The 20,532-nt window shown below is 35.9% G+C and overlaps 1 protein-coding gene across 7 annotated transcripts in view; it reads right to left on the bottom strand.

Moving 5' to 3' along the window:
* Positions 1 to 19,725, bottom strand: part of LOC121415911 — a 40,057-nt gene extending 20,332 nt beyond the window's left edge. Inside the window, exons 1-10 of one of the 7 annotated variants that reach the window (XM_041609316.1) lie at positions 19,565 to 19,725; positions 15,849 to 15,930; positions 15,090 to 15,176; positions 10,113 to 10,185; positions 9,684 to 9,775; positions 4,277 to 4,387; positions 3,760 to 4,008; positions 1,833 to 2,089; positions 1,328 to 1,489; positions 450 to 560 (exon numbers count right to left, since the gene is read on the bottom strand). In XM_041609316.1, the coding sequence (XP_041465250.1) occupies positions 450 to 560; positions 1,328 to 1,489; positions 1,833 to 2,089; positions 3,760 to 4,008; positions 4,277 to 4,387; positions 9,684 to 9,775; positions 10,113 to 10,185; positions 15,090 to 15,176; positions 15,849 to 15,909 (1,203 nt within the window). In that variant the 5' untranslated portion in view covers positions 15,910 to 15,930; positions 19,565 to 19,725. Of the gene's footprint in view, positions 1 to 449; positions 561 to 1,327; positions 1,490 to 1,832; positions 2,090 to 3,759; positions 4,009 to 4,276; positions 4,388 to 9,683; positions 9,776 to 10,112; positions 10,186 to 15,089; positions 15,177 to 15,848; positions 15,936 to 19,564 lie in introns of all 7 variants that reach the window. The other 6 variants (XM_041609323.1, XM_041609308.1, XM_041609298.1 and 3 more) reach the window with 6 other exon arrangements.
* Positions 19,726 to 20,532: the final 807 nt, after the last annotated feature.

Below are 20,532 nucleotides of genomic sequence, written 5' to 3'. Positions count from 1 at the left end.
CCGAATAAAAAGAGAGTTCTCATCCGCACCAAGCTCATTAGAACTGCAAAAACCCTGTTGTCATGAATATCACTTGGATAAAAGAAGCTACTCTTTGAGGGCTTGCCGATTGACTGACATTATATGAGCCTAGGTTAAGTTAAACTGAAGTTATCGCGTTTACAAGGACTGCGGAAGGGTAAGATGAAAATATGTCACTGTGACCTTGACCTTTGGACCCCAAAATGGATAGGCAGCCTGGGATCCATACACACTGAATTACATGAGCCTAGGTTAGGTCAAACTGAAGTTATCATGTTTACAAGGAAAAGTTAACAGACGGACGGACACCGAGCGTGATACCATATAAAAAGGAGGTGAGGATATTCAAACTACCTCAGGATATAACCTCTCCTGCAAATCACAGACAAAAAACAAAATAACTGATATCTTTGACCAGGGCCCCTCACCTTGACCTCTCCCTTTCTTATTTCCAGAGACCGTTTCAGGAGATTCTCTGCCTTCTTGAATGTCTTATGGAGCTGATCCTGAAGCAGACGCTCCCTCTGGATGCTCAGTTCCTGAGTAAGAGACACACAAAAGAAACATAAATCATCTTCTATGAATAGATATATGTTCTACCTACAAATATTTTTTTTTCATTCATGTATCAATAAGATTCCCTAATTTCTAAATGAGGTTTCTTTTTGATCCAGTAAGATGTCATTACCTTACGCTAGTGTTATTCAAATATTTCTAGAATTTAAAGCTATCAATTGTTCCTCTGTTCATCAACCACATAGTCATGATGATCTCGATTGTAACACATTCCATGTGGTCTCGTAATTACCAATTACACAGAAATAAAGAACTCAACAAACTAAATAGATTTTAAAATGGATTAACTTGATGGGTAAATGACGAGAAATCCAGGAAACAAAACATTTCCCCTAAAAGCAACTTCTTCACAACAGTTCATTCAACTTTCTTCCAAACTGTTAACCATCTTTTTCTACATTACAATTCTTCTATAGATTAGGGGGCCTAATACATGATGCTCATGCAAGCTATTTCAGCAGAATTATGCCTTTAAAGTCAAACCATCAGTACTGCATAGTGTGGAGGCGCAGACCCTCATTTGAAACTTTGATCAACAAGTGGGTCTATATACAAGACTAGTGCAAATACAACTTGCTGTTCAAGAGGGGGCTTTCTGTTTACAAGACATTGTAGGCTGCATATTTAGACCACTTTCCTCAAGAGAAAGGTTTGCAAACCATAGTAGACACTACAGCCAAAATGACAAAGAGAGTTGATTTTAGTTTTTTAAAGGTTTACTATCACATACCTCCCTTAGGGCAAGCTCCTTGCGCTTCTTCTTCATGACATCAGTGACATGTTTCTTAGAACGTTCTTCCTTGAGGAGGATATCTTCTTGTCTGGTTCTAGCAAGCTGAGCCTCCTGCTGCTGATAGGCAATGTGCTCATCCCTCAATCGACGTTCCTCCTCCTGAATGATACAAAAATAAAACAAATGTTTTATTAATTCAGAGTAAATGCTTCAGTTATGGCACTGCTCTTAAAGTGGACCCTAGTAAGCATAAGATCATTATCCTTCTAAAATCTGAATGGATGATTGCCTCGAAAGAGGGTGGAAGGTATGTATGGCTATGACTCGGCCTCAGGGACCTCTTGTTCAAGAGGCGAATGCTCTACCATCAACTTGGTATAAATAAGCACCTGGATATTTCAAAAGTTATAAGCAAAGTACATAATCTCATATGAACCCAAGTTCAATGGGAAAGGAAAAACCTGATCAAGACAAGTGGTTTCCAAAGCAGCTTTGACCGTACCTGAACTTCCTCTAGGGAGATGTTTCCGATCATGAGGACATCGTCCCGGACGTTGTCCTCAAAGCGATCAATGTAAGGGTCGATCTTCTCCTCCTCCAGCTCCTGGCGCAGGTGTGAGATCTGGCGGTAGCTGGGTTCGTGCTCCGGTCTGTTGAAGAGGGTCGGTGGCTCCCGCTCCGTGTGGAGCTCGCTGTCTCCCTCCTCCAGGGTGCCTATCAGGTTCTCCAGGTTGGGCAGGTCGTCGTTGCTTGGTGGGACTATAAGAAGTGATGAAAAAAAACAACCATCCCAAATTCAATATTTGATGAATTTTTCAAAGTCTGAGACCAAATCCCAAGGAGAGTCTCAGAGAGAATAAATCCCAAGGAAGGGCAAACTGAGAGGAGAAATTTAAAACAAGCTTCATCAAAATTAACATAAGAGAGTTATGGAAGTTTGAAAATACTTGCAACACTTTCTATATAGGTTGATTTTGAGGACAACTATCCATTTGTTTTGAACACATATTTTCTGATTTCCCAATTTATTTTTACATATTTGTGATTACCTTCTCCTGCCTGACCTTGACATATGTGTTATTAATTGTATTTTCCCATTAAAGGGGTAGTCCAGGCTGAAAATATTTATAGCTTAATACACAGAGTAGAACTCACTGAGCAAAACGCTGAAATTTCATCAAAATCAGATAACAAATAATAAAGTTATTAAAGTGTAAAGTTTAGCAATATTTTGTGAAAACAGTCATCATGAATATTCATTAGGCGAGCTGATGATGTCACATCTCCACTTTCCATTTTCCTATGTTATTACATAAAATCATATTTTTTTCATTATTTCATACTTGTGTGAATAAAATGTCTCCCTTATAATGAAATAAGTTCAGCAATAAATATCTAATGCACAAAATCAGTTGTCAATCCAATTTTTCTAGTTCTTGGAGGAAAAAATTTGAATAAACCTAATTTCATATAATAAAATACAAAAGAAAAAGTGGAGACATGACATCATCAGCCCACCTAATGAATATTCATGACGACTGTTTTTACAAAATATTACTAAAATTTAAAATTCAATAACTTTGCTATTTGTTGTCCGATTTTGACGAAATTTTCGGTATTTTGCTCAGTGAATTCTACTCTATTTATTAAGCTATAAATACTTTCAGCCTGGACCACCCCTTTAAATATGTTATACTCAGAAAGAGGCACGATAAAATTGAAGATACTGGTGACAATCTGAAAATTTATGTACAAAATTGATAAAGAATCAACCATTTTGAAGAATGTTTACCAATTTGAGGATCCCCAGAGAAAGTACAATAATCCTTTTCAAACTTCCATGTGCTTTCAAAACCATCATAGCTCGAGAAGTACATGCAGAGAAGTAAAACTGGAGAAAATTACAGGCTGCACGTACAAAAAGGTTGAATATTTCATGGAATTGCCCAACTAACTCTAAAAGACTACTGTCTTTTATACCCTACTTTCGTTATCTTGGGGAGCATTTAACTGAACTAAATTGATACTGTGCCAACTATAGATGGCAAGCTCATATTTTTATATGAATTAGGAAACAAAGACAAATAATTTCATAAAACTCACACATAAGGGGGTCAGACATACATTCCTAATGGCAATACCAATATCACAGTCAAACATTTCAAATAATATGAGTATATGGGTCTTGTGAACAAATTGTAATTGAATTTTAGCTGGAGGATTAATTGATGCTAAACGACATGACCAACACAATGTATCTTATAAGTGTCTAAATATTAATCTGTAAAATTACGAAAAAAGGTAGGGTTTATTTTCATAAATCAATTTTTATATGATCTATAGACTGAATTACAATGTTAATCGAGCAAATGAACAAAACAAAAATTACCTATTTTTAGAACAGAGGAGGAGGAGGAAAGAACACTTACGATACTTATACTCATCGTCGGACTCCACTTCGATTCCAAAGTCTTTTGGGTCAGCATTGTCATACTCTTCTGGGTTCACTCGACTGCGAGTCTTCTCTTCTGTATCCAGCCTCACGATCATCTCCTCGGCAGCATCGTCCAGTTTCTTCATTTCTTCTCTGTCCCCATCTGCATCATCAGTGATGCCTTCCATCTGGGGTTCTGTGTCTGCCTGAGGGATTTCTTGACTTGGGACAACCGTGTCTTCTCCTGACAAAAGAACGGAAAAGGGAGAGAACATGCTTGATTACCACAGGCAGCTAGATAGCCACAAAATTAAAAGGCTCTAATGCCTAGTAGGAATATTTTGCTCAATTTTGAAATAACTTTGATTCGAGCTAAAAGGAGGTGATTTTTAAAAATCAGAATACAGGGGAAATTCATTTGACTTTTGAATAGTTCATTGTTGCAGCTATGTGCAAGGTAAAATGTGGAAAGTAAAATCGTGTCTGGTTTTTCATATTTTTACTAGACCTACCATTAGGACTAGGATCATGATCATCATGAGGTTCATCACCTCCTAGTCCATCCCCCTGGTCAGCTGCAGATGAGAAGTGTTGATGTTTGTCTCTTTGAAGTTCTGCATCCTCTGGGATTTGAAAACGAAGAAAAAAAAATGGTCAATATAATTAGTCTGGTCAGTTAGCGGAATTATGTGGACACGGTGGACAAAAGCATGATTTTTTCTCCAGACCTTTGTTTATGTATAAGAATTAAGAATGGGGTATGCTCCAAAAAATCTGGCTGCAGGAACAATGAAAAAATGGGTGAAAATGTCAGAATTTATGAGTTCAGATTTGTCTGATATATAGACTAGCGCTTGTGCAAAACTCAATAGCAGTGCATTATTTTGCATTGGATTAGTTCTTGAATTCAGACCCTTTTTGAACAGATCTTCTGTTTGTCCTCGCATCTCAATGCACCAAATATCTGAATGAAGATGCTAACCAAGCCGAAGGGTGACGGTGGAGGGGGTTGAATGTTGGTGTGTGTGTACATATTTTGGTCTTGGGGTAAAGGTGTGCAATACACATTTTTTGCATGTGTTGGAAATTGTGTTGCCATGGTAACAGTGTATTATTGCAAAAATAAGGTAAAAATCTTGCAGTTAGAACCACTTCCTCTGTTTTTAACCGATTCTCATGAAATTTGGCACACACATTGGTCTTGAGGTGAAGATGTCTAAGACACACTTTTGTGTGTCTTTCAGAAATCTTGTTGCCATGGTAACAACATATCTGGTGAAAATTGGGGAAAAAACCTTACAATTCAAACTGTTTCATCAGTTTTCAATCAATTTTCATGAAATTTGGCACACACATTGGTATTGAAGTAAAGATGTACATAGCACTTTTTGTGTGCATTTTCAAAATTGTGTTGCCATGGGAACAACATATTATATGGCGAAATTTAGTAAAACACTTGCAATTTGAACTACTTCATCAGTTTTGAACCAATTCTCATGAAATTTGGCTCACACATTGGCCTGGGGTAAAGATGTGCAAGAACCTTTTTTTGCATTTGTCAGAGAGTGCATTACCAGGGTAGCCACATATGATAGCCAGAAATGTAGGAAAACTTATTGTGGATCAAACTTCTTCCCCTGTTTTTAGTCAGTGCTCATAAAAATTGGAAGAAATATTCATCTTAGGGTAAAGATTCATATTAAATTCTAAATGTCTTCTCTGCATTAAAATGTGGGGTATTAATCACCTTCATTAATATTTCTGGGTTTGGGGGGAAGGGGCAGGATTAGTCCTTTAAATCTGACATCAAAGAAGGTAAAGGCAGTGGCCATTAGAAACATAAAAATGATAAACACTCTTAAAAAACGCATCCCCTTAAGGGCATATAGGCTGGAGGTACACTGGGTGAATATGAAACCTTCCACTGAAGCAGAGGAGTTCCAACACTGGCAAGCAAAACAAAATGTGTACCCCTTGTACTTTCAACAGCTGATTTTCCAAACCTTAGTTCCACCTCCCCAAGATGTGCACCCCTCCCCATACCACTTTTAGTTCTATTTCCCCATGCTCAAACCAGACAGCACCTTTGTCCCTCAGGGGTCAATGCATTTTTAAAGCTAGACATTACTCTTTTTCTGCGGGGGGTGGGGTCTTTAGAAAATGACCTCATTAAAATTACAGTTAAAGGATTATGACTAGGAACTTAACCCCCCCCCCCCCCGAAAAAAATAGGGGGCTGATATACTTTTTAGCAGAAAATGCCCCCCCCCCCTTCAAAGGTAAGAAGAGTCCTTTGCACTTCAGACCATTCATTTGAAGCTTAATGCATTCTGATTTGATAAAAAATTTGTTTACAGTACCCAATTAACCATTGTTTATTTATATTCTCCTACTCAGTCTTTTATTCATATTCATATTCCGTTCCTACTCTTTCTTTTTAACTTTCACATCACTCTTGATTTTGAGCTTCACCATGCCATCTCTTTCTGTTTCCTGTCTCTCTCTAAGTATATTTTTTCTGACATTTTAAAGTGTACCTTTAATCATGCAACTAATTATTATAGAAATATAAATATATATCAAAATATCTGCACTTGTTTTAGAAATTCACTTGCAAATCCATGACTCAGTAACATACCATATCAAAAATATAACTATGTGCACAATAGATTTTAGCCTTATATTTTCTTTCATTTAATTTTTTCAGTATATTTCTGTGGCAGCCCCTGCTTCATGCTTCAAATAAAACATTGATTAATTGGACACCGGAAACTTTTTTTTTCAAAGCAGAATGTTTGAGGCTTTAAATTAATATGCTGAAGTGTAAAGGATTTCCCTTTTTTTTTGGGGGGGGGGGTTAAGTTCCTAGTTGTTATAATTTCATTTTAATCTTTATGTGGCAATTTTCTAAAGCCCCCCCCCCAACAAAAAAATGTAAGGGGTGTTTTTTAAGAGTGTTTAAGTTCCTCATGGTCATGGCCTTTAACCTTCTATATTTTTATGTTGTCAGTTTTTAAGGACCTTCTCCGCCCCTCCCCCAAAAGCCTATAAATATTATTGAAGATGATTAATACCCTGCGCTATTATATGACGTTATAAAGGGGAATCAAACCCAAATAAACACTTGTTTTTAGAGGAAAATGAAACATCAGACAAGTTTATAGGTCAAAGTTTGAACAATATCGGACAAACCATAACAAAGTTGTGAACATATTAAAGTTATAAACATTGGTAATCAATATACCCATGAAGACTTCAAATTGACCGCATGTGTGATGTCACAGTGATTTAAGAAGGCAAGGACCACTCTTCCATGTACTGGAATAATTAATTAGCTAAAATTTCTTTTTTCAAAAGTTTTACTTCAAATTATATCTTTCTTTCATGAGGACATAAAACATGCTACCGGGTTTATATTACGGCCCCAATGGAATAGGGATTTAGGAGAAAACCAAAAATCCTGATAACTATGGGAAAGTTGTCCTTGCAGCCTCACCCCTTGTCATAATTTACTTACCCAGTTGCCAATTTGAATTCTACATACTAGTAGCCTTAGGGATCTTAATTTCAAAGCAGCCATAACTTTATTTTGCTTGTCCGATTTCTTTAAAACTTTCACCATTCTTATTTTTCTCCTTTTTCCATGCACACAACATTATGACCAAGGCTTGATTCCCTTTTAATACTGAATATGAATCTTTACCCAAAATGAATATTTGTGTCAACTTTTATGAGCACAGGCTGAAAACTGAGAAGTAGACTGATCCACAATGAGTTTTCCCCCATATTTCTGGCTAAATGTGGTTACCAAGGCATTGCACTCTCTGACAAAAGGTTCTTGCACATCTTTACCCCAAGGCCAATGTGTGAGCCATAATTTTTTCATGAGAATTGGTTCAAAACAACAACAACAAACTGATGAAGTAGTTCAAATTGCAAGGTTTTTACCTAAATTTTGCCATATAATATGTTGTTCCCATGGCAACACAATTTTGGAAACACACAAAAAGTGCCTTGTACATCTTTACTTCAATACCAATGTGTGTGCCAAATTTCATGAAAATTGATTGAAAACTGATGAAACAGTTTGAATTGTAAGGTTTTTTCCCCAATTTTCACCAGATATGTTGTTACCATGGCAACAAGATTTCTGAAAGACACACAAAAGTGTGTCTTAGACATCTTCACTTCAAGACCAATGTGTGTGCCAAATTTCATGAGAATCGGTTAAAAACAGAGGAAGTGGTTTTAACTGCAAGATTTTTACCTTATTTTTGCAATAATACACTGTTACCATGGCAACACAATTTCCAACACATGCAAAAAATGTGTCTTGCACACCTTTACCCCAAGACCAAAATATGTACACACACACCAACATTCAACCCCCTCAATCGTCACCCTTCGGCTTGGTTAGCATCTTCATTCAGATATTTGGTGCATTGAGATACGAGGACAAACAGAAGATCTGTTCAAAAAGGGTCTGAATTCAAGAACTAATTCAATGCAAAATAATGCACTGCTATTGAGTTTTGCACAAGCGCTAGTCTATGTATCAGACAAATCTGAACTCATAAATTCTGACATTTTCACCCATTTTTTCACTGTTCCTGCAGCCAGATTTTTTGGAGCATACCCCATTCTTAGTTCTTATACATAAACAAAGGTCTGGAGAAAAAATCATGCTTTTGTCCACCGTGTCCACAAGTAGGGCATTTTTGACGCTAACAGACCAGACTAAATGTCATGAATAGGAACAAGGGAGGAACATCCCTAACATCAATCTAAGCTATATACCAAATCTAATCAAAGGCCATCACCTCAATATCCATCTTAATGGCCTTGGAGATATTTCAGGACATGTTATTATAATATTGACCTGAATTATTCTTTTTCATCCAACAAATCTTAATGTTTATAAATTTGTGTATTTCATATAATACATGCACCTCTCACAATCATTGCTTTTAATACCTTGTGGATTGACAACTTTATCCCAGCACACACAGAGAGCAGTCCTTCAAATTTATAATTTCGGGGAGCTCAATTGAGCTCCTCAGTATCGCTAACCTAGAGGAGCTCAATTTAAGACAATACATGTACATGTATGCTAAATTGTTAATTTTTCTTAAATTGTAAATGCAATAGCTGTCTAGCTATTAATTAATCTGTGGTGAAACTAGGCCAGGGTCAATACGTGTAAGAAATATCGCACTCCTTAAAAAAAAAACTTTACAAAAAATTGGTAAAATTTCATATTTTACATCTTTAAATCCATGAAATGGCCATCTATTTTCCATAACTCCTTGAAATTATTTGATTTAGTTGAAAACTATCAAGAAATGAAGAATATTCAGCTCTTTCTGGACTCTGATTAATGATGTCACAGTCAGTAAATATTGTAGTCCCACATGTAGACTTCCATGGTGTTGCAAACATTAACTGAAAACGATCGTTGATTGCTTGATCGTTTTTTATTGTTTCACACTTGGTCAATACCATATGGGACTACAATATTCCATGAATTTAACGAAGTAAAATGTGAAATTTCAGCAACTTTTTTAATAGTGAAGGTTTTTATTAATTAAGGAGCGCAAAATTTTGTTCTCCCTATTTTTTTTTTAGGAGCACGGTAGGAGCGCCGGCGCTCCTCAAAAATGAAAGTCTGAGAGGGTGAAAATTGAAAATCAAAACTCTTTTTAACTGAATGATGAATCCCATGCAAAGATCACAGGAAAACTGTTGTTTAAATGAGATTTGAAATCATTACAAAAGATGAAACACATTGTGTTAAATGCATCATGTGGACTACACTGTTGTCAACCAATCTCTCATGATAGATGCTAAGTAGCGATGTCGCAATAAGGGTGAAACCTGTGCAAATGAATTGTAAAATGCAAAAATTGTATGCAAACCTACCGGTTTCTTCTGCTTCTTTTATGGCCTGGTCTTCTTCCAGCTCAGGGGATCTAGTTCTGGCTGCATCCTCCTTATTTTCCTCCACAGCTGTAAAATAACAAAATAACAATCATTTTTTCTCCACTCTGAATGATTTTTTAATAAATTTTCTCACAAATAAATTTTGCCTAAAATTAAAATAACATTCCCTTTATCTTAAAACAAGATGCAGTATTTTGAGGGATGAAAAAAAGCACTTTTTGATAGAGAAATATTCATTTCAATTTTCTTCATTAGACACTGTGTATAAAACAATTTGAAGGGAAAGATATTTCTATGAAATCTGCTTTATTTCGGGTAAAAAACAAAACAAAACAAAAACCCCAGTATACGTGTATATACTGCAAAAAGGGTTCACTTGACATTTCTACATACTTTATGCATCACTTACCAGCATCCTCTGGTTGTGGTTCTTCCTCAAGAGTGGCATTCACCAGTCCTAATGCCTCTTCATCTACTGGTGCTTTTTATTTAAAAAAAAAGGAAAATGGCTTTTAAACATACAACTTTCAGCAGTCAAGCTGTATTGATGATCTCTTAAATGAGTTTAGCATAGAATCCAATCAAATTAAAAAGTTAAAACATATTAACTGAATTATTCTCGTAGTAAATGTGTTTTCATTGAGAATTAGCAAATTAAACATGACAATCCTGACAGGTGTTGGGTCTACTTTTTTCCACGCAAAGATATGCATGTTCCAAATGCACTTACCTGTGTTTAATAGCGATCTTCAGTGCTATACATTTCAGCAAACATGTAGATTACATTATTGGTAATGTTAACTGTAAACTTAATAGAATTACGATGACAAGTACATGTAATGTCTTCACAAAATTAATTAACAACATTGTCAGAATTAACTAAATTTTTAGACTTTGGCATAACATTATTGCTTGGGTTACAGTGTATCTATCATAGCTTAATAATATCTGGACTTTATCTACAGACCTACAATGAAATGAATATTTTTTTTCAGTTCATTGCTCTGTCTGCAGAGATCTGTGTCATATCAAATTTAGATTAAAACCTGTCAAGCTGACAACTACATTCAAATCACAAGAGCTTTTTGGGGTATAGTACACAATCAGGAAAATAAAATCAATTCTGGATAATACATGTAGTTTCTGATCAAGACTGCAATATCTCACATTGATCAGTGTTAATAATCAATAGCTCTGTCATTTTCCCCATTGCATTGCATGCATTCTGATTCAGGATTAGGAATATTTGGAAAAGGGTTGATTAATTATAAGGGTAGTTGTGGGAGATTGGGAGGGGCTCAACTACATTGCCCTATAATAATAATAATGATATATGTGATTTGTAAATGCGCCAAATCCACTTGGCAGAGTGCCCATGGTGCAGTGAAAGAAAGAAGGAAGGAAGGTAGGAAGGAAGGAAGGTAGGAAGGAAGGAAGGTAGGAAGGAAGGAAGGAAGAGAAAAGTGCAAATATGATAGTAATAGATTCAGGAACTATTAAGAGCAGGAATGCATGCATAACCAGGTGCATGTAGGATTTTGCTGGTTGTGACATACATGTATTACACTATACATACATGTAAGCATAAATGGCATAGTACTTCATGTCCCCAAAGCAAGGAAATAAAAATTTTCCCCCATGTTTATAAAATTGCATTTGATTATTATTGTTATTATTATTTTTTTTTTTTTGGGGGGGGGGATATTTTTTTTTCTCCACTAATGCATCGATTTTTAGAGACCTACATGTACAAGTAGAATTTCATGATAACATTTTTTATTGTCTGGGTGTTTATTGATAGAGTTATTTGTTGAAGGGGTAAGATCTACATGTATGAAAAGAGTAAAAAAAAAAATAAAATTCATAATAAAATGTAAATCTGACTTCAGGTTCTAAATCAAGTTTGGTAGTGGTTTAGAACACATGTGCTCTTACAATAAGTTACATGTACAGCAACATGCATGTCCATGTATTGTGGCCCTACAGGGGTTTATGAAACCAGATTATTTCATATTTCATAGCATTAATAGAACTTACTCACATTCAAAGAGTGCATGTACAAGAATTATAAACTACATGTAGTACTTTTTTAGATTTGGATTCAACAGACATTTTTCTTTTAACATAGATCAGATTTAAAGACTATTAAAGTTTGTAAAAAAATGATTGAAAAATGTCATCTAAAATCATCAAAACATACTGCAAACAAGTAAATATTTACATTTTTCTGCTAAATTCTTTGAACAAAAGGCAAAATCAAAGTAGCAAAACAACATGTACACATATGTAACCACTTAAGTGAATTTGTATCTCACATGAGAGAAGAAAATTATATCATACATGTAAAGTGAAACAAGTGATGTAATACTTTTGTCAAAGATTAAAGAGTTAGATCAAGACTTTGAGCAATATAGTCTCTCAACAAAAGATAGATGAATAATGTTTCAATGACTATAGCTGCCTTAAATCAATATATCCCTTTAAAAGAAATGTATAATACTGTGCATTGTGTAAACAATATTCTAAATACTTGCATTTATATCTTATCAAACTTCATCACGCTCATACACTGACAGATCTTTTATACTTCATTTTTAATCTTATTTGATGGTAGAAATGATTACCAATTCCAAAGGTTACACGGGAGAAAATATGTATTATATTTTTAATCAATAGTCCTATTCACTCAAACCATTATCAGCATTCGGAATCATCTGTGATTGAGAATATCAAGCTCAAACCAACAAACATTGGGGTAATCAACAAATAGAATCAACAGGTAGTTTCAGACCGCCTCAAAGCTTATCAGTTCCAGGTATTTTCTGAATGGGAAATTTGCCCTGATATACATTCTGATCAGAAAATAACAGGTACATGTACATGTACTTTTGGCATTGTGAAAGTAAATTACACGTAATATCCCTGAAAGAAAATACCAGTACCCGCTAAAATAGTAGGTACTTTTCAAAAATTACAAGTGGGGATTTTTCCAAGGTCACAGGTATTTTGGCAGTGTGAAAGCAAATTATGGGAACTTCTTATATTATCTCAGCGTGGATGGCTGCTGAGCTAGCGATTTTGAATCTCATGCCTTGCTTGCTTATCAGACCATGCTCGTAATGTAGGGAACTTATTCCAAAGGGGATGTTTTTGGTATTTTGGAGCCTGAAAGAATTCTCATAATTTAATGGGGATTTTTGTGATCGAGGCTCTTGCTGAGAGGAATCAATGAAAATCTATATTGTATGCAGGAATGTCAATATTAAAGGGGAAGTTCACCCTGACAATAAGTTTGTTTTAATTTTGAAGCAGAAAAATTTTGAGAAAAAAAATACTAGTGAAGGTTTGATGAAAAGAATGGAGTTATGAATTTCTAAAATTTGTATTTTGTGATGTAACAGATTAATAAGTGCAGCTCCTGAGTTGTAAAAAAAAAGCTATTTTCGTGAAGATTTAACTTGAATGCTGGGGCCCGTTTCTCAACACATGGACAAGTTAGTCATATCTTTATCCACAAACCACGGAGTTAGTTCCAATCTTACTAAACCTGTTTCACGAAAGGCTTCCTAACTAAAATACCTTGATATCGATACTATCGGTAAAAAGAGCAGACGAGACGTAGCCTTAGTCACAAAATAGCATAATTTTCAAAAAGAAAGATTATGACGAAATTGCAAATATTGTGATGAATTGGGAATTACATCTTTTCAAAATAATAGCACAGGTAAATTATGCATCATACATACTTATACCATGAAGACTGGGGCATTCAATTGCTGAAAAATGGAATTATGAATAATTTATTTCATGACTAAAAAATCACATGTTTACGTTGAGATGGGTACCCCCGGGATATCCAATTTTGATAGTTTACGAAAGTAAACCAAAACGGTTTTATTCGTAAAATTATGATAATTATACAATGTTTTACGATTCCAAACATCATCGAAATATAGTTTAACATTCTTTTTTTTATAAATCCTTGATACCGATCTTACGATTTGACAAATTCTATGCATAAATTAGAGATTAGAATTTATCCAAATGTCAATGGGTCTGAAAACGACAAATACAAGTCCAGTTATGGATGGCCTGACGTGGTAGAATTTTTATCGATTAGATTATTTTACTATTTCAAAATGAATGGTTTTGTGGCGTTTTACCAACAGTTTTCATAGTTACTTTGTATTACAATGATCATTGAATGCATTATCCCACTTATTTTGGGATGTAATTTCAACCTCTATGATTGATTACGTAAGATTATAATTTTCAAATTTCTCGGCACTTTTGCATGTCATAGTCTACCCACGTGATGCCACTACGTCATTAAGAAAGAAGTTATGACAGGTTCGGAGGTGTCATAAATATTTAGTGAGGTTGTTGTACCCGATCTTGGTAAAGAGGGCTTCGTGAAACGGTTAGCGGACAAGTAGCTCACTATCTCCGATTTAGTCAAGAAGTTAGACTTATGACGGTGTTGAGAAACGGGCCCCTGGATATCATTTCATACATGCATCCCTTTATAGGACTTTTTATGAGAAAATTATCTTTATTTCACCAAGTTCCTTTATAAGGGAGCTACTAGCACATGATATCACATACAGGTAGTGAAGACTTTTAATCAGTGATAATTCTCATATACTGGTACTTTGATAGATTTTCATCAAACGTTCACCAATATTATGTACTACTTAAGGTCAACTTCCCCTTTTACAAAATCATGATATTTTGAGTGCCACAAAGCATCTTTGGGTGGGGAAAGCATTTTTTTTAACTTTAATATCGCATTACAATGTATGTTTGTAGTTGTTTTACTATCTATTGTTATTTGAGGAAACAATTGCATTTTCATTCAAATCTGCAGTTTGTTTTTCTAATTTTTTTTAGCTTGAATACTCAGAGCATAAAATTGTGGACAAACAAAAGCAGAGAAAGAGAGGGTGGGGAAGAAAGAGAGAGGGGGGGGGGGGGGGTGGTTGCATCAAGTGCTACATGTACTGTTTAGCAAAGCAAATACTTGGGCTTTGTACTACAAATTGCATGCAAGCTTACATTATCAATATACATGTATCTACTATTACTTAAATACAAGAAATTCAAATAAATTCTCATGAAATTCTTAAAATTAGAAACTTTCCTCATTTCTAAAAAAATAAATTAAAAAAATGTACGAAATGAAAAAGTGCTCTTTTGGGGTCAAGCCCAAAAGAGCCTCAAATTGATTAGCATACGTGTGCTTTTCTAATTCATTGGGGTACAGGTTTTTAGCAAAAGGTGCATACAAACAAGCTGACAAGTGCTGGTTGTGCAACAAAACAAACATGGAGCCAAGCAGTGATAGTTAATGTCCATTCATACTGCACATAGGAACACACATTGTACCTGTTGTGTCAAGAGGAGCTTTCTTCTTCTTTTTCTTGCCCTTTCCTTTTATCTTTTTCTTTTCGGTTCTAATTTCTTGTTCATCATCTAAGATTCACAAAGATATGGTGCATACATTGTGTATCAATGCATATTTTCAGTGTCATATCTACATGTATTCTGTAAAACTGTTCCTGGTTAAATTGCTGAAATAAAAGCATTTAACCTTGGTCATAAAATGATGTTATATAGAACGGTGAATGCTTCCGGACAAGAAAAAAAGTCAATAAAAAAAAAATTAGGCATCTCTGCCTATTGAGTCAAATTTCTTGGGCCCAGAGAAATCTGTTATAAAGGCAAAATTCAACTGACACACTGTAGTTTGTGTAGAAGATGAGCACATACATCCATGTTTTACTCAAAGTATTTTGATCTGAAATAATGCTTCAAGTTGAGCAAACATATGGAAGGACTTTACAGACTTACATGTACATGTATGTAGTCTGCGGTATATTAATACTAAAAAGCGAAAAACATTAAAATATTTTAACCAGTGTCCAGATGGTACCGCCTTGTTATAATAAAAAATTGTAAGCAACCATTTAAGCAACAAAGTAGTTTTTGTCAGTTTTCAAAACTGATTGTTTCCCAAACTCTACCAATGCCACATATCAATCATCACATGAAAAAAGGTGAATAAATAACATGATTCTTGAGATAAAAGCTTCATGAAATATTCATCAACCATAAATTAAATGAAGTAGAAATGGACCTATTTACCTTCAAGAACAGCTTCAGCGGTATCAGGATCTCGGGCTGCCTTTTTCTTTTTTGGTGGCATTTTGACTTCGGCTTGGAAACACTATTCTATTTAAAAAACATGAGATAATCATAATTATTTTCATGACATTTAACAGGCCTAATATCACACCAATATTAATTATGCAGTATGATGCAGATCACCATTTCTACTGATTTCTGTTACATAGAATCATACATGTACGTATAGCATCATATTTACCAAGGGTAGCAACTTCACTTCCGAAAACTGTTCTACCAGCGGGCCCTGCTTGACATGATTTAATGTTATTATTACCCCAGCTTTAGCAAGGCTACCTTGATCGAGCGCTCGTGCATTCACCGAATTTCTTCCAACAAGAACCCATTCACCTCACTTGGGTTGAGCGCAGGCTGTGCAGCACGAAGTGGGTAAATTTCTTGTTGAAGGAAACCACACTGTCATGGCTGGGAATCAAACCCTCATCCCTCAGATGGAAAGATGACTGCGTATGCACTACTATCTTGCACAATTTACTGATGCAACCCCCCCAAAAAAAAACACCAAAAGTGGCTAAAATTTCACATTTTGCAAAAATCCATGAAATGGCCATCTATTTTCCATATTACCTTGAACTGTACATGATTCTCAATTGTAAGGTTGTTATTTATTTGTATGACCTTTGTCTTTGAAAATAGAAGTAGGCCTAGGGCCTAGTGCCATCATAACAGTTATAAAACAAATTGGGCAAGCAGTTTTTTCTAGTATCAGGCAGGCAAATTTTATCATCACTTGCCCTATGACAATTTTTTTTGTAGAAGCCTGCTAATTATAACAAGTGGAATGCCTCTGGCCGTCTCACCTGCATCACACGGTTCAATGTAGCAGCAGTGCTGACTTTGAATACTACTCTAACTCGCACAAGATGTTCAGTGATACATGGTTACTCTTATGTCCACTTTTTATGAACTAGACCAATAAACTTACAGAGATATGATGGTTATTCAACAAAAAACCCCAACATGGCCAAAGTTCATTGACCTTACATGACCTTTGACCTTGATCATGTGACCTGAAACTCGCACAGGATGTTCAGTGATACTTGATTACTCTTATGTACAAGTTTCATGAATCAGATCCATAAACTTTCAAAGTTATGATGGTAATTCAACAGATACACCCAATTCGGCCAAAGTTCATTGACCTTTGACCTTGGTCATGTGACCTGAAACGCACACAGGATGTTCAGTGATATTTGATTATTCATATGTCCAAGTTTAATGAACTAGACCAATAAACTTTCAAAGTTATGATGGTAATTCAACAGATATCCCCGATTCGGCGAAAGTTCATTGACCCTAAATGACCTTTGACCTTAATCATGAGACCTGAAACTTGCACAAAATGTTCAGTGATGCTTGATCACTATTATGTCCAATTTTCATGAATCAGATCCATAAACTTTTAAAGTTATGATGGGAATTCAACAAATATCCCCAATTCGGCAAAGTTCATTGACCCTAAATGACCTTTGACCTTGGTCATGTGACGTGAAACTCATGAAGGATGTTCAGTGATACTTGATTAATCTTATGTCCAAGTTTCATGAACTAGGTCCATATATTTTTTAAGTTATGATGACATTTCAAAAACTTAACCTCAGGTTAAGATTTCGATGTTGATTCCTCCAACATGGTCTAAGTTCATTGACCCTAAATGACCTTTGATCTTGGTCATGTGACATGAAACTCATGTTCAGTAATACTTGATTAACCTTATGGCCAAGTTTTATTAACTAGGTCCAAATACTTTCTAAGTTATGACATCATTTCAAAAACTTAACCTCAGGTTATGATTTGATGTTGACGCCGCCGCCATCGGAAAAGCGGCGCCTATAGTCTCACTCTGCTTCGCAGGTGAGACAAAAATTATAGGGCCTAGAAAGGCTAGATCTAGGATCTAGGCCTAACTAGCCTGGGGCGTTTTGGGGAGTGAAAGTCATATACTGTACGTATGGTCACTCCCCACTGACGCCTGGCGTGGGGATGTACAGGGTCCCACGCACCGAAGGAAAAGGCAACTATACAATGCACCAAACTGCTAGTTATGTTTAGAATCTGAGGTTAACACTTCTGTACATGGGTAAAAATATCGGTTGGCAACGTTTGGCAAAAAAAATGCTACTTAAAGGAAAAAAACATCGCAGAAATGGGATGAAGAAATAAAAGTAGAAGAGAGTTTACTCACATTTGTTGTCTTCGCCATCTTTGATCCATTGTTAATGCAACCTAGTTACGTGACGCGTATAGAGGGCGGCAAAATCATGAGCGGTGCTAGATTAAAAAGCGCTAAAATGTCCCGCTTCAACCACTGAACTAAAAATATGTATTTCTAGGTCAGTGGTTGAAGCGGGACATTTAGCACTTTAATCTAGGGAGATTCTAGCACCGCTCATGATTTTGCGGCCTGGCCCTCTATACGCGTCATGTAACTAGGTTGCATTAACAATGGATCAAAGATGGCGAAGACAACAAATGTGAGTAAACTCTCTTCTACTTTTATTTCTTCATCCCATTTCTGCGATGTTTTTTTCCTTTAAGTATGGTCAGTTCCCCCATGTCTGCGCGGTCTCCCAAGTCTGCGCACCCGCGTATCTGCGCGATTCTAATTAAAGAAGATACGCAACGAGCACGAACTTTACAAATGCAATACATAGGCAGGTATTCATTAAAAAATCTGTCTCAAAATGGTGGAAAAATAATGAATTCAGGGCATTTCATGTGACAGCCTCATAAATGCAGCCTTTGTCATCAAAATCCGCGAAACGTGTGCAAAGTGAATGAGTGTGCAGACATGGGGTACAATTGTTTTTTTCAATCTGAAAATGACTGCCCGCAGTTTTTTCAAGCAAATCCTATATTTTCTTTTATTTTTTAATGAGAAATTTGGTACACTTACTCTTAATAATATAAGGAACATTATCAACTCGAAGATTTTGTGTAATAAGAAAAAAATCATGTTAAATCTGAACTCAAATTGTTAGGTGCGCAGACTTGGGGCCCACCATCATATCATTTTTTTTGCCAAACGTTGCCAACCGATATTTTTACCCATGTACAGAAGTGTTAACCTCAGATTCTAAACAAAACTAGCAGTTTGGTGCATTTGTATAGGCCCCTAGGCCTAGTTGCCTTTTCCTTGGGTGCGTGGGACCCTATACATCCCCATGCCAGGCGTTTAAGTGGGGAGTGACCATACGCACAGTATATGACTTTCACTCCCCAAAACGCCCCAGGCTAGGCCTAACAAACTGTTTTGTGGTTTTGTGAAAAGAAGCGAAACTTAGATTTAGTTAGATATAGGCCTATGACTCGTAACTTTATTTTACATCCGATTATGATGAAATTTTCAGTGTTAGATTCTTGGATTTTCTCTTATTATTCAAATCATCTTTTAGCTGGGGTGGACTTGTCCTTCAAGACAATTTTCAGAATACGGTACGGGCCTAAGCAGCAGGTACAGCTCACTCCTCAGGCTAAGCCGCTCCGCCGCCGCCGTGCCCCGCGCGGCCGACGACAGAGGTGACGGATGTATTGGTTATTGCATTGCTCTGTCGATGCAATGTCAATGTCCCCGATTAACTCAACTGACTGTTTTGTGTTAGTAGTAAGGGCAAGGTCTACCTCTTAATCTTAACCCGTAGTTTAATTGAACTTACCCACCTCTTCGAACAGGAATAAAGAAGTCAGCACACCAAGTACCGTACGGTAGCTCTTGCTAAATTAAATAAAGATAAACTTCTTTCTTTCACCAACAGAATGTTGCAGCCGAACGGCGGCCATATTGTATACCATTGCCCAGTAACGTTGACGTCATTTGATTGTACTATTTCCGGGAACTAGTTTGTCTGTTCAGACCTTTGAAATCTAACTTTACTACAGTAAGTAAATTGATTATGACATATACATTGTATTTATCAACAAAACAAAATGTAAATCATCAATCAGACACAACAGATAAATCAGGCTTTCATTTTCGAAATCTCTCTTTTTCATTTACCGTACGGTATATATGTTTTTTTTTTCATTTAAATGAAAACAGCTCAGATGTGCAGTTTTCAAAACTGATTGTAGAAATGAGACTAATTCACTAAAAATAAAACACCATAACAAAGTTCTCGTAAATTAAAGATATCATTTTCTTTTTCTTTCAATCTCCATTGTATAAATCACAATACGGGGTGGATCCAGGATTTTCCAAGGGGGGGGGGGGAGGCAATTTTACTCGGAGGAAACTTTTTGACAAGCCCCCCCCCCAAAAAAAGGTTTTCAACCACAAATTAAGGATATTTCGTACCCCCTCCCCCTGGATACGCGCCTGCAATATAAATCAAACACGTCAACAAGATATTTAGGCCTACATGATTAAACAAGACAGCACTTATAAGACAGATAAAAAAGACAAATATCAAATCTCCATTTTTTATATCATATGTTTAGCTAACGTTACAGGTAATTCAATATTCAAATGTTGTTTTGGATTTGTTATCGCTAATTAGCCACATAGTGTTAACAACCGGACATTCAAGAAAAATATGTGTAATAATGTTTAAGGGTCCCTTTTACAGAATTAACAGTTTGGGAAGCTTTTCTCTTGATTTTAAATGAAAATACATTAAGGGAAATT

The sequence above is a fragment of the Lytechinus variegatus genome, chromosome 1, assembly GCF_018143015.1.
Source record: "Lytechinus variegatus isolate NC3 chromosome 1, Lvar_3.0, whole genome shotgun sequence".
Taxonomy (NCBI): Eukaryota; Metazoa; Echinodermata; class Echinoidea; order Temnopleuroida; family Toxopneustidae; genus Lytechinus; species Lytechinus variegatus.
This window is presented reverse-complemented; position numbering and strand designations above follow the sequence as displayed.